This window comes from Panthera tigris, chromosome A2, assembly GCF_018350195.1.
Source record: "Panthera tigris isolate Pti1 chromosome A2, P.tigris_Pti1_mat1.1, whole genome shotgun sequence".
NCBI lineage: Eukaryota > Metazoa > Chordata > Mammalia > Carnivora > Felidae > Panthera > Panthera tigris.
The window spans coordinates 110635049-110650757 of record NC_056661.1 but is presented as its reverse complement, the minus strand read 5'-3'; the positions used below and the strand labels follow the sequence as shown (position 1 = coordinate 110650757).

The 15709-nt window shown below is 34.4% G+C and overlaps 1 protein-coding gene across 2 annotated transcripts in view; it reads right to left on the bottom strand.

Moving 5' to 3' along the window:
• Positions 1–12027: 12027 nt before the first annotated feature.
• The window catches only part of HDAC9 (histone deacetylase 9), a 955850-nt gene continuing 952168 nt past the window's right edge, over positions 12028–15709 (bottom strand). For both annotated transcript variants that reach the window (XM_042967858.1, XM_042967863.1), the window contains exon 28: positions 12028–12521. In XM_042967858.1, coding sequence (XP_042823792.1) covers positions 12482–12521 — 40 coding nt within the window. In that variant the 3' untranslated portion in view covers positions 12028–12481. The remainder of the gene's footprint in view (positions 12522–15709) is intronic.

The window sequence follows — 15709 nt, the reverse complement described above, 5'->3', positions numbered from 1 at the left end:
AGTGCTCTCATTTCATAAAAAAGAGCCTGAAACCACTTTCAATATTGTCAGTGTGAAGGACCAGTTAAACTGTAGCACTCCTTTTCTTAAAAAATTGTTTTAAATGTTTATTTATTTTTTGAGAGAGATATAGAGCATAAGCAGGAGAGGGGCAGAAATAGAGGGAGACACAGAATCCGAAGCAGGCTCCAGGCTCTGAGCTCCGGTGTGGGGCTCGAACCCACAAACTGTGAGATCATGACCTGACCCGAAGTTGGATGCTTAACCGACTGAGCCACTCAGGTGCCCCTAAACGATAGCCCTTCTGCCATAAAGATCAAGAAAACTAGATAAAAATTTCTTTCAAATGTATAGATAAATTCACCCAAGCCAGCAAAACCTCCAAGTATCAGTAAGGAAGAAGGCATTGAAAATAAGAGGGGCAGGTAGGAGAGCTGATGTTGCCATGGGTTTAGGATGGCATCACAGGGAGTGGCCAGTGTAAGTAACCCAAGGGTTTAGGTTTTAACACCTATGCAGAGACAGGAGACGAACACTTGGGACTTCTTGAGACTGGAACTGAAAAACCCATCCTGCGCATACATGCTCACAAATAGGGAGGATCCTTGAAAGGCTGACCTGCTAAATGGTAGGGTAGACTAAAAAATATATGTATTTGCTCACTGACAACAGAATGACAAGGAAGCTGTAGTGTGTTTGTGGACACTGGGTGGGCAAAAACATTTCTCCTGATGATTTGTTAGCTTGCACATAGACTTGAGATTTAAATTCATATTAGTCATAAGGTCAAAGAACCTATAAGTAGCAGATGGAACATCAAAATGGTCCCACATAATAAAACCTCTGAGATCCTTCCCAGAAGAAAATTTGAAATTGCTCAAGAGGGATATGTCCTCAATCCAAGTGACATGGAATTCACACAGGTAAAAGCCCACTGAACATGAATTCACAATAAAACACTTTCAAAACAATAAATAAACCAATTTAAGCAATGCTTGAGTATTTGAGATCATAGAGAACTTAGACACCATGAACTAGATGTGTAGAACATTATTAAAATGTAAAACAAGAAGTCTGAGCAATAAGAAAGTAAGACACAAGAACAATGTAATATTGAAAAAGAAGTGAGCATATCTTTTCAAATTAATAATATGGTCTTTGAAAGTTAAACTTCATAGGATGGAAATGCATAAAATTAGACCTGAAAGATTGGAGGAAATTTTGCAGAGGGCAGCATAAAAAGACAATGTGATGCAAAAGGTAAAAGGAAAGTTTATGGTCAAAAAGTACAGAGTGAGGCCTATCAGTATGGGTCTAATAAGAGTTGTATCCAATGAAAATTAGGGAAGAAGGAAATAGAAGATTGAGGGGCTATTATCAATCATAAATAACTTGGAATACTCAGAATAGAGGAAGGAGTTTAATTTTCAGATTTGTGAAATACATTAAGTCCCTCACAGGATAAACACAAAGATTAACTCTTGCAGATGATCTTCATATATCTTAAGAGAAGAAAAGAGATTACTTGCAAAAGAACAGTAGACAACTACAGACATCTTGGTAGTTAAAGCAGAGGTGAGACTATGATAAAATGATGTTATTGTGCTGACAAAAATTAATTCGTAAGCTAAATTTTAATACTCAGCCAACATATTATTTGCAAGTGAGGCCCCCCAAAATAATAAATACAGTTCAGACAGAGAGAGTAGAACATTAACCACTCCAAGCCTGAAAGGAGAAATGGAGTACCTTTAAAATTATTGAGCAAAAAAATTGGCAAACATAATGAAATCTCAGTAAATATTACTGCTTACTATAATTGTTGGAAACAGAAAATATTAATAATCTAAAGCAATAATTGTTATAAATAAAATCAATGTTTAAAAGCAGCAGAAATAAATTCTATCCAATAATAATACATGATATAAAATAGGGTAGATAGGAATCAATGTAATTTAAGGCTCTTGAATTCTGTAAGGGGAAAGTAGAGATGTATGATTGAGACTAAGCAACTTTAAGTCAAGTGGGCATTTTAATAATACGAGTAACCACTAAAATAATGGAAATATAATGTATAGTTTTCCTAAAATAATAGAAGTATAGGGTTTAACTTTCAAAGCATTAAAGGGAAAAAAATAAATTAAGACCATGAGAAGATAATGGTAGAAATGGGTCTGGAAACCAAAAGTCTGGATTTCTAGTTCTGCATTTTTTTCTCTGGGAATACTTTGGGAATACATCAAGCAACCTTGAATCTTAGAGTAAAAAAGATTTATATATACTTGGAAGCTTTTAAAATTGTTTTGGAAAGTTCTATATACCTGACTTGGCTTGATCTCAACAGAAGACAGTGATTTTGTAACACAGATTACAGTATGGGGCTCCAAACACTTTTCCATTCATTTTCCATGGAGCTAAAAGCAGTAGTGACCAGAAGGCACTATTTCATTGTATCTAGCAATCCTTTTATAATATTCACTAATTGCAAAGCAGTGCTTTTGACTGTGTCAAAAAACATATATGTCTATATGTATGTATATATGTATATGTATAGACATATATGTTAACCTTAAGAAAAGAAGTTAGAATGTATTTAGTTAAGTATGGGCTAAATTTTAAACTGGGGAAATTATGGGGCACCTGGGTGGCTCAGTCAGTTAAGCGTCCGACTTCGGCTCAGGTCATGATCTCACGGTCCGGGAGTTCAAGCCCCGTGTCAGGCTCTGTGCTGACAGCTCAGAGCCTGGAGCCTGTTTCAGATTCTGTGTCTCCCTTTCTCTCTGCCCCTCCTCTGTTCATGCTCTCTCTCTGTCTCAAAAATAAATAAACGTTAAAAAAATTTTTTTAAATTTAAACTGGGGAAATTAAAACTTCAAGGTGGCAGTATAGTTCAATGGCACAGAGACCCCCTATAAATACAGTCTGTCTGATGAGAGTGGTACAGTCTATCAGGTCTTGGGGTCTGATGAAAGCACTGAAAGTACCATTTATCAAGATCACTGCTTTAAAAAGTAAGAGGTTGGAAATTGTTTCATTAAAGGGAAAATTAAATAAAGCAGAAATTGTCATTGAAGAACATGATTATCTGGGACTTGATGCATCAGAAATTATAATTAACTGATTTTTTCAAAAGAAATAGTGACTAAAATGCAAATGATTACAATTTAGAAGGCAATTTCTAAGGGGATTTTTAGGATCTCTACAAATTTAATCTCCTCTTTCTAATTTTCAGCATTATATACTTTTATTTTACTTTATTTTAATGTTTATTTATTTTTGAGAGAGAGACAGAGACACAGCATGAGCAGGGGAGGGACAGAGAGCGAGGAAGACACAGAATCCGAAGCAGGCTGCAGGCTCCGAGACAGGGCTTGAACTCACAACCTGTGAGATCATGACCTGAGCTGAAGTCTGATGCTTAATGGACTGAGTCACCCAGGCACCCCTGTCAGCATTATATTCTTTTAATTGAATGTTGACATTAGGGATGGCAGACATTAGAAATGAAATGGCATTAACATACACCCTGAATCATATCAATGCTTTTGATAGATCTTTGCCCAAATCTTCCTGTGAATATAACTATATGTAATTTAGAGAACAAATATTTCTCGTATGTATTCTATGTCTACCTCTATAATTCTATGGAGAAAGAAGACAGGTCACAATTTTTAAAATCCTTAGTATCACACAATTCTAAACCCACATGTATTATCTGGTAATACTTCTTTTGTTGCTATGTAAGAGGGAGCTTTAATGAAATTTTCATTTCTTTTATGTAGACATATTGCCAATTTTCTCGCTATCCCCCATGCTATTATGAGAACAGTACTGAATACATGTGGCATATTGTAGGCATTCAGTGAATGCTGATTACATTGAATAAAATCATTTGGATAGCAGTAAAGAAGATGGGTTTTCTTGTTTGGTAATTAAGCCTCAGTTTGCTCATCTATTAAATTACTCCTCTCACAGGAGTGTTTTAAGACTTAAATGAGAGCCCAGGTTAAGTGTTTAATAACTATTAATATATTTATTTAAAAAAAATAAACAAGTAAAAGAAATGTTTAGCAAAGGAGAAAATTTAAAAATAGCATACTAGAAATATGGATTCTTGAAGGAAAAATCTCATCTATAACATGAATATAAAGTCTTCACATCTCATTAAATCTTCATAAATAATTTATTAAAATTTTTATTGCATCATTAAATTGATTTACTTGATCACATCTTAAGGTTTTAAATATTAGTCTTTTGCAATAATTATCTTTAGGGAAAAAGCAAAAAATATATGTGAGACTGTATCAAACTTCACATGCCCTATATAAGCTTTCAGTAGGAAGTTAATAGTGCCTTTTTAAAATATACTAAGAACTCAAAAAATGTGACTTAATATAAGGTAAATGCAATCTTTATTATATCTCCAGCTTTTTAAATACTGAAAACAGGAATTCATTCACTTCTCTGAATCTTATTCCCCTATTCTTATGACATTTAAAAGAAGTATCAGTCTTTTCCAAAGTACTAATTAGGATATGTGGGTAATCACCCAATTATGGTCAACTGTGAGGACCATGGGAATTGATACTGATATTGATATTACAGAGCTGAGGAGAATTGCAATATTTGGAAGTACTTTGAGTTAAATAATTCCAAAAGTGTAAATAGTAAAAGTTCTTTAGATTTCTAACTGCAGACTTTTTTTTTAATTTATTTTTTAACGTTTATTTATTATTGAGAGACAGAGACAGACAGAGCTTGAGCAGGGGGGAGGCAGAAAGAGAGGGAGGCACAGAATCCCTGAAGCAGGCTCCAGGCTCCAAGCTGTCAGCACAGAGCCCGGCGCGGGGCTTTAACTCACAGAACGCAAGATCATGACCTGAGCAGAAGCCGGACACTTAACCAACTGAGCCACCCAGGCGCCTCAAACTGCAGACAACTTTTTAAAAATAATACAACACTCTGGGGTTCCTGGGTAGCTCAGTCAGTTAAGTGGCTGACTTTGGCTCAGGTCATGATCTCATGGTTTGTGAGTTTGAGCCCCGTGTGAGGCTTTGTGCTGATAGCTTTGTGCTGATAGTTTTGTGCTGTGCAGCTTGGAGCCTATTTTGGATTCTGTGTCTCCCCTTCTCTCTGTCCCACCCTTGCTTGTGTGCACTCTCTCTCAAAAATAAATAAATAAACTTAAAAAAAATACAACATTCATTCTAGTTTTTCAACTGTACTCCCCTTTTTCAATTGTTCTTTTTTCACCATGCAAACTTAAAGGAAACAAAGGACCATGAAGTAACATTTGCTATTTGACAAATCTGATTAAACCAAAGGTGTTTACCACTGAGACCTACTCTATCCACTCATTCCATCTCAAGTTTACTTTCTTTTAGACAAAATACTACTATCTTTTCCCAGAAGGAATCCAAGCCATTGTCCACTGGAAACAGTTATGTTTTAGACTGTTAAACACTGCAGGGGTTTATAAAATACAAAAATAAGTATTAGTTTTGGAATAGATCTCAAGAGTTTTTGAAATATGTATTCCAAAGACATTTTAGGGTTATTGGCTAGATTAAAGAAAGATGTTGAAATAAGGAAAAAAAAAGTTTTGTAACTTGTACTTACTGTACAAACCTACCCACAATTACCAAATCCATTTAAAATGATAATTTAATAAAATCATAAGGTTAGCAAAGACTGAGCATATAGTCTATTCTGAATGTTAGTCATAGTTTTACAGTTAAAAAATGCTTTTTGTCTACTCTTTTTTGTCATATCATGTATGCCATTTGGACGCAGATGTAGATAAGGATTTAAGCCTATCTCTTACTATCTGTAACAATGGGTAAGTAAATGAGTTAATCTTTTCATGTTCCATGATTTATCTGTGAATGGGAGTCTTAATACATGATGTAGGGGTTCATGTGAGAATACTGTAATTATGGTACAGTGCTCAGTAGAGTAACAGGTACAAGTTTGGGATAACCAGTATTAGCTACTGTTATTTTTTATCCTGATCAGCACATTCCATTCAAACACTACTACTTTTAACCTACCTTTTTCTTCTTTTGTTAATTCTCACATTATAAAGGAATTTATTTGCAAAGAACCCTTTCACTTTTTGAAAGTGGAACACAGTAATTTATAACTATATTTTATTTACTCAATAAATATTTGACAAATAACGGTTTTATTTCAAATAGCTTTTATTCACACTAGGACTAGAGGAAATCTAATTCAGTAGAAAACACAAGACAAAAGGGGATCTTTTATCCTCTTCGAAAGAGAATCACAACATTAACAACATAGACAATTTGGAACACACCATTGAATTACCCATTCAGTATTTTCAAATACAAAAAAAGGAATCAGAAAGAAGGTAAACATTCCAGGAGCATGTTCAACAATGGTATTGTTATAAGGTATTAATCCTTTATTAGATAATTATTTTTCACATCTGGGAAAATATCACTGGCAGCACAATTTTAAGAAAAGAAGTTTGGCAACATGTATTTTTCTCAGCAGCTCTGGATGACAGATTTTGGTGAACGCTAGCCAAAAAAATTAAGGGCAAAACCACTGGTGCACAGAGGACAACAAACTGATCTTATTACAGAAACAGATATCAGACCACAATAGAAAAGACATTTTAATTTTACACAAAGCCAGAAACTCCAGATTATTGGCATACACATCAACAAGCCTGGTCTAAAGTGTTTAATCATGAGAGTAATAAATATTGGTTTCCTGCCTGCTCTGCCCACTTTGTTTAAAAATATCAGGATATTTGCTTTCAAATGACAAAAAACTGATGAGGCTATAATCCACAAAATGGTCATTCACTTGTAACAGAATGCTTCTTATGCCTAGCAACCACTGAAAGGGCAATTTTATATAACCCAGCTGTTGTGGAGATAAGACACTGACATTGCTTATCTAGAAAAAGTTTGAGAAACTTAAAATTTAGAAAAAGCATATGGAGACTTTTATCTAAAAACAATTTTTTCATACCCAAGGAAGTGTGATTCCTCCTCAGATCTTAGAATTCTTAATTCCCAAGTTGTTTATTACTTCATTCCTACTCAATTTTAAGTTAATAAAAGCAATAGCCTGAAATTGCTGCAAGATCTCTGTCAAGTGTCATAAAATGCCAACTCCAAGAAAGGGCACCACAATGAAGCCTAAAGGACATGACTACACTGTCCCACAAAAAATTTGATCCTCCTTATTTTATTTGATGTTGCAACATTTGCCTCTAATGTGCCTAAGGCCCAAACAGAAAAATAAAAGAAGTCCAATTTTCTTTGAATAGTCTGGAAATAATATCTTATTTCCAAATTATATTGATTTAAAATTACTCTTCAGCCATTTTTTCTTCAGGTTAGAGTTTATGCCGATGAGTTTGAATCATAAAGACATCATCCAAAGGGCAAGAAAAGTATATGTACAATCTTCTCTATGTGATAATGAGCATGACACAATTAGGCAGTAGCAATAATGGTGGAACACTATATTTGACACAAAAGAAAAAATTCTGCATTAATAAAACAAAGTGCCAGGTCCAAAATTGTAGGCCAAAACACAATAACTGGATCTACCTTTTAAAATAAGAGTAGAAAAAAAGTCAAGTGGTTCCTGAAAAGGAAGAGATAAAAAGGAAGATAAAAGAGTATCTAGTAAAGTGTTTGTATAAATTGGCATGAATCAAAGTATACCTAGTGGTGTCTCAGAAAATAAGTTGCCAACGTTGTTTCTACTTACTAAACACAGAAATTTAAGAAATTACCCTGATAGTTTAGATATGGCAATTTGGCATTGGCAGTTGAACAATGGAAGGAGAGAAGGGTAAAAGGAAATTATTGGTTAGAAAGACTGGCACGGTATGGTGAATTCACCATGTATTTGCTAAACATTCCAGTTAGAGAATTAAGATGGTTAGAAAAAAGAGAGAGAGAGAGAGAGAGAGAGAGAGAAGATGGTTTGAGAAATTGTTACAACTCCATTACTCAATCAGTAAGATCAAGTCCAAAAAGCTCCAGGTCAATAGTCTAAGTTTCAACTGTCTGACCCAGCTATTTCAAGCATTTTTTAACTGACTCAGTTGTTGCATAAACCATTATATAAAACTAGCCATGTATATCATTAAAAAAAAAAAAAAAAAAAAAAAAGGCTGCCGCTGATTTGGAGAAATCAAGTTCTAGAGTCCTGTATCCCATGTTCATCTACACAATTTATACTCTGGACCACATGACAAGCATGTTTTGTTTCATAAAGCATTTGATGAAAGAAAAGCAAGGTGTTAAGATGCAAGGGCTATGATTTTCAATGTAAATATGACCGGGAAAAGAAGTCACGCATAGGCACATATTTTAGTGACGGTGTTGATTTAGGTGACGTAATAATACTCATAATACTTCATTCAAAAGGCAGTAAATAGTATAAAATACTGTTGGAGACCAAAATGTAATTGTGCCCTTTGGGAACACAAGAGATATTTGATGAAGATAACGACCATGCTGATGATCAGTTCTGAAGACAACAATAAAATGCCCCCATTTCTTAGTTTTAGATCATCTGGTTTTCATTTCTTTTGGAGGTGAAAAAGCCCTCTTTATGGTATGGAGTTGAATCGGTGTTTTTCCCTATTTCTTATTTTTTTTTCATATTTTCTCTGCTAGTCTAGTGATTTCATTCCTGAAGCAGGAAAAGAATGTTAAGATAGATGCCACTAGAAATGACAATGTCAAACTCTGACAGAGTGGTTATTTGAAGCTCAGAATGAATTGCTTTTAAGATAAAAACCTTTGGTTTGTTTGTTTTGTGGCTATTAGACATTTAATACTTTCACTGAGACAAACTGAGTATAAACTTTCAAAAGATAAATACTAAGAAATATTTAAATAAACTGTCCTAAACATAGATGCTGCCATAAAAAATAAGTGTGAAAGTGCTGACTGAAATTTTCTCCCAGGAGACTGTCTTCATGGTCATTCTATTTTACTTCCATATGGAGTCTGTAAAGAAACCCAGTAAATCCACAAAGCTTTAATGAATGACCTTTGGAAATATAAGAGTACTAAATTGTTAGGAGAGACCAGCCCCATAGTTTCTGAAATTGTGTGAGGAGACGTCCTGCTTTCAAATCCACTATGTTTGTTTGTCTGTTTTTTAAAGGTTTTAAGTAATCTCTATACCCAACATGTGGCTTGAACTTAAAACCCCAAGATCAAGAGTTGCCAGCCAGGTAGGTTCCTCTGCTATGTCCTCAGTGAGAGGTTTATGAGAGTTTTGCAAAGGGTTATAGTCAAAACTGAAGGCAAGATTTCAGTTCTTATGATTGGTAATGGAAATGTGATTTGTAATAGTTTTTCCTGTGTATCTCTGTTTTTCTCAAAAGCTTATTTCTATCTCTAATATTGATGTTGTAAATATGTTTAAAAATATTTCAAAATATTTCATCTCAAAATGTTCTTCCCATTTAGTAAGCAATAATTAAATAGCCTCTATTACCATTTGAGGTCCATTTTATTTATTATCCTAATAAAATTGTCTGTTTTTCAGAGACTGGGTTGTACTATATAATTGAGAAAATTAACTTTCCTTTTGTACTTATTATCAAATATTATTAAAGTCCTAGAATTATTTGCTAATTGATTTCTCAAAAGTCATCATTTTTACTCATCATGTATGTGATCTATTAGATTGTGAGAAAGCTTATGTATTTAAACTTCACAAAGAGAGAGAGTAGTTCTAATAATCTCTTACTATTATGAGCAATAAAATTAAATGTATAAGTGGAGAAAACTATTACCAAGTGAAACCACCCTTTCAAAAAGTGCTGGTCTATTTCAAAAGAAGTGTTGATGTTCTCAAAAAACCTCCATTCGGTCCCTGAGGACTACACTAGAGCTTGTAAGGGTATAATCAAAAAGCACTTGCAGTCTCTTCTTACAACTACATTCAGCTGTGATTAATCTTCTCCCTACCTTATCTCCCTCTCCATGCATCCTAAAGACCCTAACTGCAACCAATTGGGTACCACACAGAAGAATGTGTGATTAACTCATTAATGTGTCATGTTGTAAATCTAAATAACCATGGAGGTGTCCTAGTAATTTGGCTTTATCAGACTGATGGCTGTGTATATTAAATATGTGGCAAAATTATTATAGGAAATGTTAGTAAATTAGTATGCTTGCACTATACTGTTTCATTTTCTTACTCAACATCTAAAAAATATCTGGGAAGACTGAAAGTAATAACTGAGATTTGTAATTATGAAGCTGAGTTTAGAAAGTCACAATTATGTTTCCAATTAAAATATGACATAACTTTCTTTTTAAGGGGGAGAGGTGTCTTTTTTTTTTTTTTTTTTTTTTATTAAAGCCTTTGGCTCCACTATTTGGTTTTCTGTAAGTAAGTCTCCTCAAGCAATTACAGAAAAATTGCAATAGCTAGCAAATATGATTGGCATCAATTTCTCTGAAAATATGATTTTTTAACAAAAATTCATTATTATTGTGAATCTAGATTGACCTTACCCTTATGCACTAAAACTAATTTTTACCTAATACTGAGTTACATTCCATTTCAGATTTCCTATTTCAAAGGGTGTCTCAAATTTCTAAGATGTTAAACCAAGTATTGAGCCATTTTTGTATATGTAATAAAAGTCTTTAAAATTAAAATGGTAATCCTAAAAAAACCAAATGCATGAAAAATATGGTCTGACTGTATAACAAAAGGGAGTTATATAATTCTACTTGAGTGAGATCTTTCATCTTTGATTTACAGGTTAGAGTCCTCTTTAACTAAAACCATATTGTTTTATATCTTTCATATCATGGCCTTTCCTAAAACCTTGTTTTAATTAAGGTTTCTTTCAGATTTCTGAATAAAAGCATGACAATCTTCACTTATGGCTTTAATATATCCTTTGACTTAGGAAAATATATAAAAAGAAACATCAACTCTTTCAAAAGCATTGTCAGACATTAAATACTGCGAGGTATTCTACATCAGTGTCTTTAGGTGTTTGAGTTATACATTGAAATAAAATTTTGGGAGGTAGGGTATAACCTACTTATATTTAGTAAATTGCTTTTATTCTCAGAAATAAATGTCCTCTATTTTTAGCCTTTGACATTAAAGTAACATGTATGAAGGTTAAGTGTATTTTTGTTCCCCCCCTCCCCACAGGAAGGCACAACTTCATGGTTAACTCAATTCAAGGTGACTTCAAATAGGCAATGCCTTCATTAACACATTTCAAAGATCTAGAAAATTCAGTAGCATTCCTTCACCTCAGTGGTGTCAGAGTTAAAAGAACACATCAGGCCAAACAACTGTTAATCTGAAAAATAAAAATAAAATAAAATAAAATAAAATAAAATAAAATAAAATAAAATAAAATAAAATAAGATAATAAATGAAAGAAAGAAAGAAAGAAAGAAAGAAAGAAAGAATCAAAGAAAGAAAGAAAGACTCAAAGCTCCTAAGTAATTGGGAAAATTATGGGTAATCTTTAGCTTTTCTATAGGAAGGAGGGATGAAAGGTAAAAAGAATGGATGTGATGGAGGAAATAAAATAAAAAGAGAACCAAGTTCTTGATAGATTTGGAACAAAGTAAGACCATCCTCTATGGAGCATATGCTTGAAGTGACTATCATTAGAGCAAGGGATGTAGGAGGCAGATGGAAGACCTCATCCTCAAATACAGTTGCAAATCTCCCATGTGTGAGAACACACAGAGGGAGGTTAGGGAAATAGGGTTATTTTTCTCAAGAAATGTGACATAAAACATTGCACCATTACATACAGTTTGTGAAGATCCTTTGGCATTTGGATTTTGAGAGACAGCATGGTTTATTCCATTGAACAAAGCCTCACCCCAGTTCCTCCATCTTGAACTCTTACGAGTAAGAGTTGAACCATGTGTTAAAAGCCAAAAAAACAACAAAACAAAACAAAACAACCCCCCCCCCGCAATAGGTCAAGAACTGCTATCTGTTCATACCCAAAAGCAAATCCTGTAAGCAATTTAAGACTGACAAAAATTATGCAAAAAAAAACTGATCAGAATGTCAGGAATGAGTATTTCTTAGGTTTTGCCCAAAATTTTGCTGGCTGTTGTAGCATCCATAATTAACAGTATCTAATGCTGTACTGGATGTTACTAGTTTAAACTTTGGGCATGGGAGTGGGTCACTCAGCATATTAAAAGTATGCTGGAAGCAGTTTCTTCCAATCATGGTTTACTGTAACTTTAGAATCACAACGGTTATGTTTAAGGAATCTTTAATGCCCTTTCAAGTCCATCCAAAGAACAAGTGAAGCTGCTGTTCAGAATTTTGTGCCCAGTGTTTATGTTACATCGAATCTGTGCCACCCAGGCAGCAGACAAGACATGTCTGAGGGTGCCGGGTGGGGGGATACACAATGATGTCACACACAGGAAATACAGTGGGGGAGGGTGTGCTTGGCACTTCACAAGGCTGGCTCCTCTTCCATAGGCTCACCAGCAGTTCTGTAAAAATAAACAGGCAATCAGAATACGGCATAAGAGTACACAATGACATTGTAGATTTTCATGCATAATCAAAGCTGATTTTTCAGCTCTCTCTAATGTTTATTTGTGTTATTCAGTTATCCATAAATAGAGTTTCTTTCCTAGGAAGTATAAACAAATGTCAAGTGGAAAAACATTTTAGATCCAAGCAATCATTGGAAATGTTCCTGTTTATATTAAAACATGTCAAAATATTTTATAAGTCTAGATTCTGAAATGTACATGTTTTGTGTCTAGTACAGTCCAATAATTTATTGAAAAAATTAACTACAATATTTTATTTTAGGAGCAATCACAATGATTTCCTATGGAACCAGTTTGCTAATGAGAGCAAAGGACCCATCTAGCTTCTGGAGGAGACTCACCAGGGCTCTAGTTTTTGCTTCTGTTCTTTCATAACTGGATTGGCTGCCTGCCGGAGGCATTTCAAATCAAATTCTGAATTTGATTAGTAAATTGCTGCTACAGACCCAACATTTTTACAAGAAATGCTCTATGGAAGTGTGTAAATAGTTTTTATTCGGCATCATCTGTGGGGTGTTCTGCTCAGGCAAAACCAAAACTAATTGCTTGGAAATTTATACTTGATATTTAAACTTAATTTAGTAACACTCTGAGGGTGTTTTAAGGCAAACTTTTAGAATGATTTTTAATTTAGTCAAAAGGACAGATTGTAGGAGAAATCCAAATACATGAGGTAGTTGGATGGTTGAGGAAGACTACTGGGATTTGAGATGCCGAGAGAAGTGAGTTTGAGTCTGAGCTCTGCAATTTGCTAATGTTGTAACTGCTAATGTTGCACTTCCATGAAGCAGTGGCTTCAGGTTCAAAACCAGAGGGAAAAAATGCTCCTTACAGAATTAGGTAAGGTTAAAAAAAAGATACAAACTTGACTTGTAAACAATAAACACTATGAGACATTAGTTATTTAATACTTTGGATCTGTCCCTTTGTCATCTAACATATGCATACAATTGTGTGAATGGCTCAGAGATAAAGAGTTATGCCTATGCTACCACAGGAAACTATGGAAATAATATTTGGATGATGGTTCTCTTTGGATGGTGCAGTAATAGATAGGTGGTTTTCATTTTTTTTCATATAGTTTATACTTGCCATGATTCTATGAGTTACTTTCATAATGGAAAAAAAAATGCTATGTTTAAAACAAAGCTGCTCCTGAAGACAAATGAACTATTTAGCCATGTTGTTTTATACATTTATAAGGAAAATAAATCAAGATTTCTATGCATCTATAAATAAAGTAGTTGCCATTAAAAATTTTTTTTAGCGTTTATTGATTTTTGAGAGACAGAGAGAGAGAGAGAGAGAGAGACAGAGTGCGAGCAGGAGAGGGGCAGAGAGAGGGAGACATAGAATTGAAGCAGACTCCAGGCTCCGCTGTCAACACAGAGCCCGGCACGGGGCTCCAGTTCATGAACCGAGAGATCGTGACCTGAGCTAAAGTCGGACACTTAACCGACTGAGCCACCCAGGTGCCCCAAGTAGTTGCCATTTTAACTTAGTGTTTTTATAATATCAATGAGATGGTAGTAAAAAGGATTTTAATGCATCCTCTAAAGCATGAGAAATATACGATATTCATTATTTGACATTTCCTAAAGGGGTGCCAAATCAGTCCACGTGAGTACTAAAAAAAAAAAAAATCATTTCTTAGGAAGTTATAGCCTGTCCAAGAGTATACTGGATAAGGAGGTTGTGAGAAAGCATTTAGCATTGTTATATAAGATTAAAAAAAACTATTTAAATGAGTCATACTCTATCAAAATCTTTCCAAACTAAAATTATCAGCATGCTGAGAAGAAAACTCTAATGGAAACTGAGTTTTCCTATTTTTTTTTTTAGCTTTATTGAGATCCAACTGACATACAACATTGTATAAGTTTAAGGTGTAGAATGTGATGACTCGATACACAAATATATTGCAAAATGTTTACCACAAACACACATCTTTCACTTCATGTAAGTACCATCTGGTTGTTGTTATGGCAAGAACATTCAAGATTTAATCTCATAGCAACTTTCACGCATACATTACTGTTAATTATAGTCACCTTGCCTTACATTACATCCTTGGAATTGATTCATCTTATAAATGAAAGTGTGTACCCTTTGACCAACATTGTCCCATTTCCCCCAACTCCCAGCCCCTGGTAACTAACAATCTATTCTCTGTTTCTATCAGTTCAACGTGGACTTTTTCCAGTTTTACTGAGAAATAATTGATATATATAATTGAATAAGTTTAAGGTGTACAGTATGATGGTTTGGCTTACATATATTGTGAAATGATTATCATAATAGGTTTAGTTAACATCCATCATCTGGGGTGCCTGGGTGGCTCAGTTGGTTGAGTGTCCGACTTCAGCTCAGGTCATGATCTCACAGTTCATGGGTTCAAGTCCCGCATCAGGCTCTGTGTTGACAGCTCGGAGCCTGGAGCCTGCTTCGGATTCTGTGTCTCCCTCTCTTTCTGTCTCTCCCCTACTCTTGCTCTTTCTCTGTCTCAAAAATAAACATTAAAAAAAAAAGAATCCATCATCTTATATACATACTGAGTTCAATAGGTTTAGATTTCACATATAGGTAAGATCATACTAATGAGTATTTATCTTTGTCTGCCTTATGTCACTTAGCCTAATGCCCTCAGGTTCACTCATGTTGAATCTCTTTTATGGCTGAATAATATTCCATTGGAAGTTTATACCACATTTTCTTTATCCATTCATCCATCAATGGAGACAGGTGTTAGGTTGTTTCCTTGTCTTGGCTGTAGTGAGCAATGCTGCAATGAACATGAGAGTGCAGATATTTCTTCAGGATACTGATTTTGTTTCCTCTGGATTATATACCCCGTAGTGAGGTTGTTGCATCACATGGTAGTTCTATTTTTAATTTATTGAGCAATCTCCATCACTAACATTTATTATCTCGTCTTTCTCATGCTAGCCATTTTAACTGACGTAAAATGGTATCTCATTGTGGTTTTGATTTGCATTTCCCTAATGATTAATGATGTTGAACATCTTTTCATATACCTGCTGGCCATCTGTATGTTTTCTTTAGAAAAATATCTGTTCTGGTCCTTTGTCCATTTTTTAATCAAATTATTACTTTTTGCCATT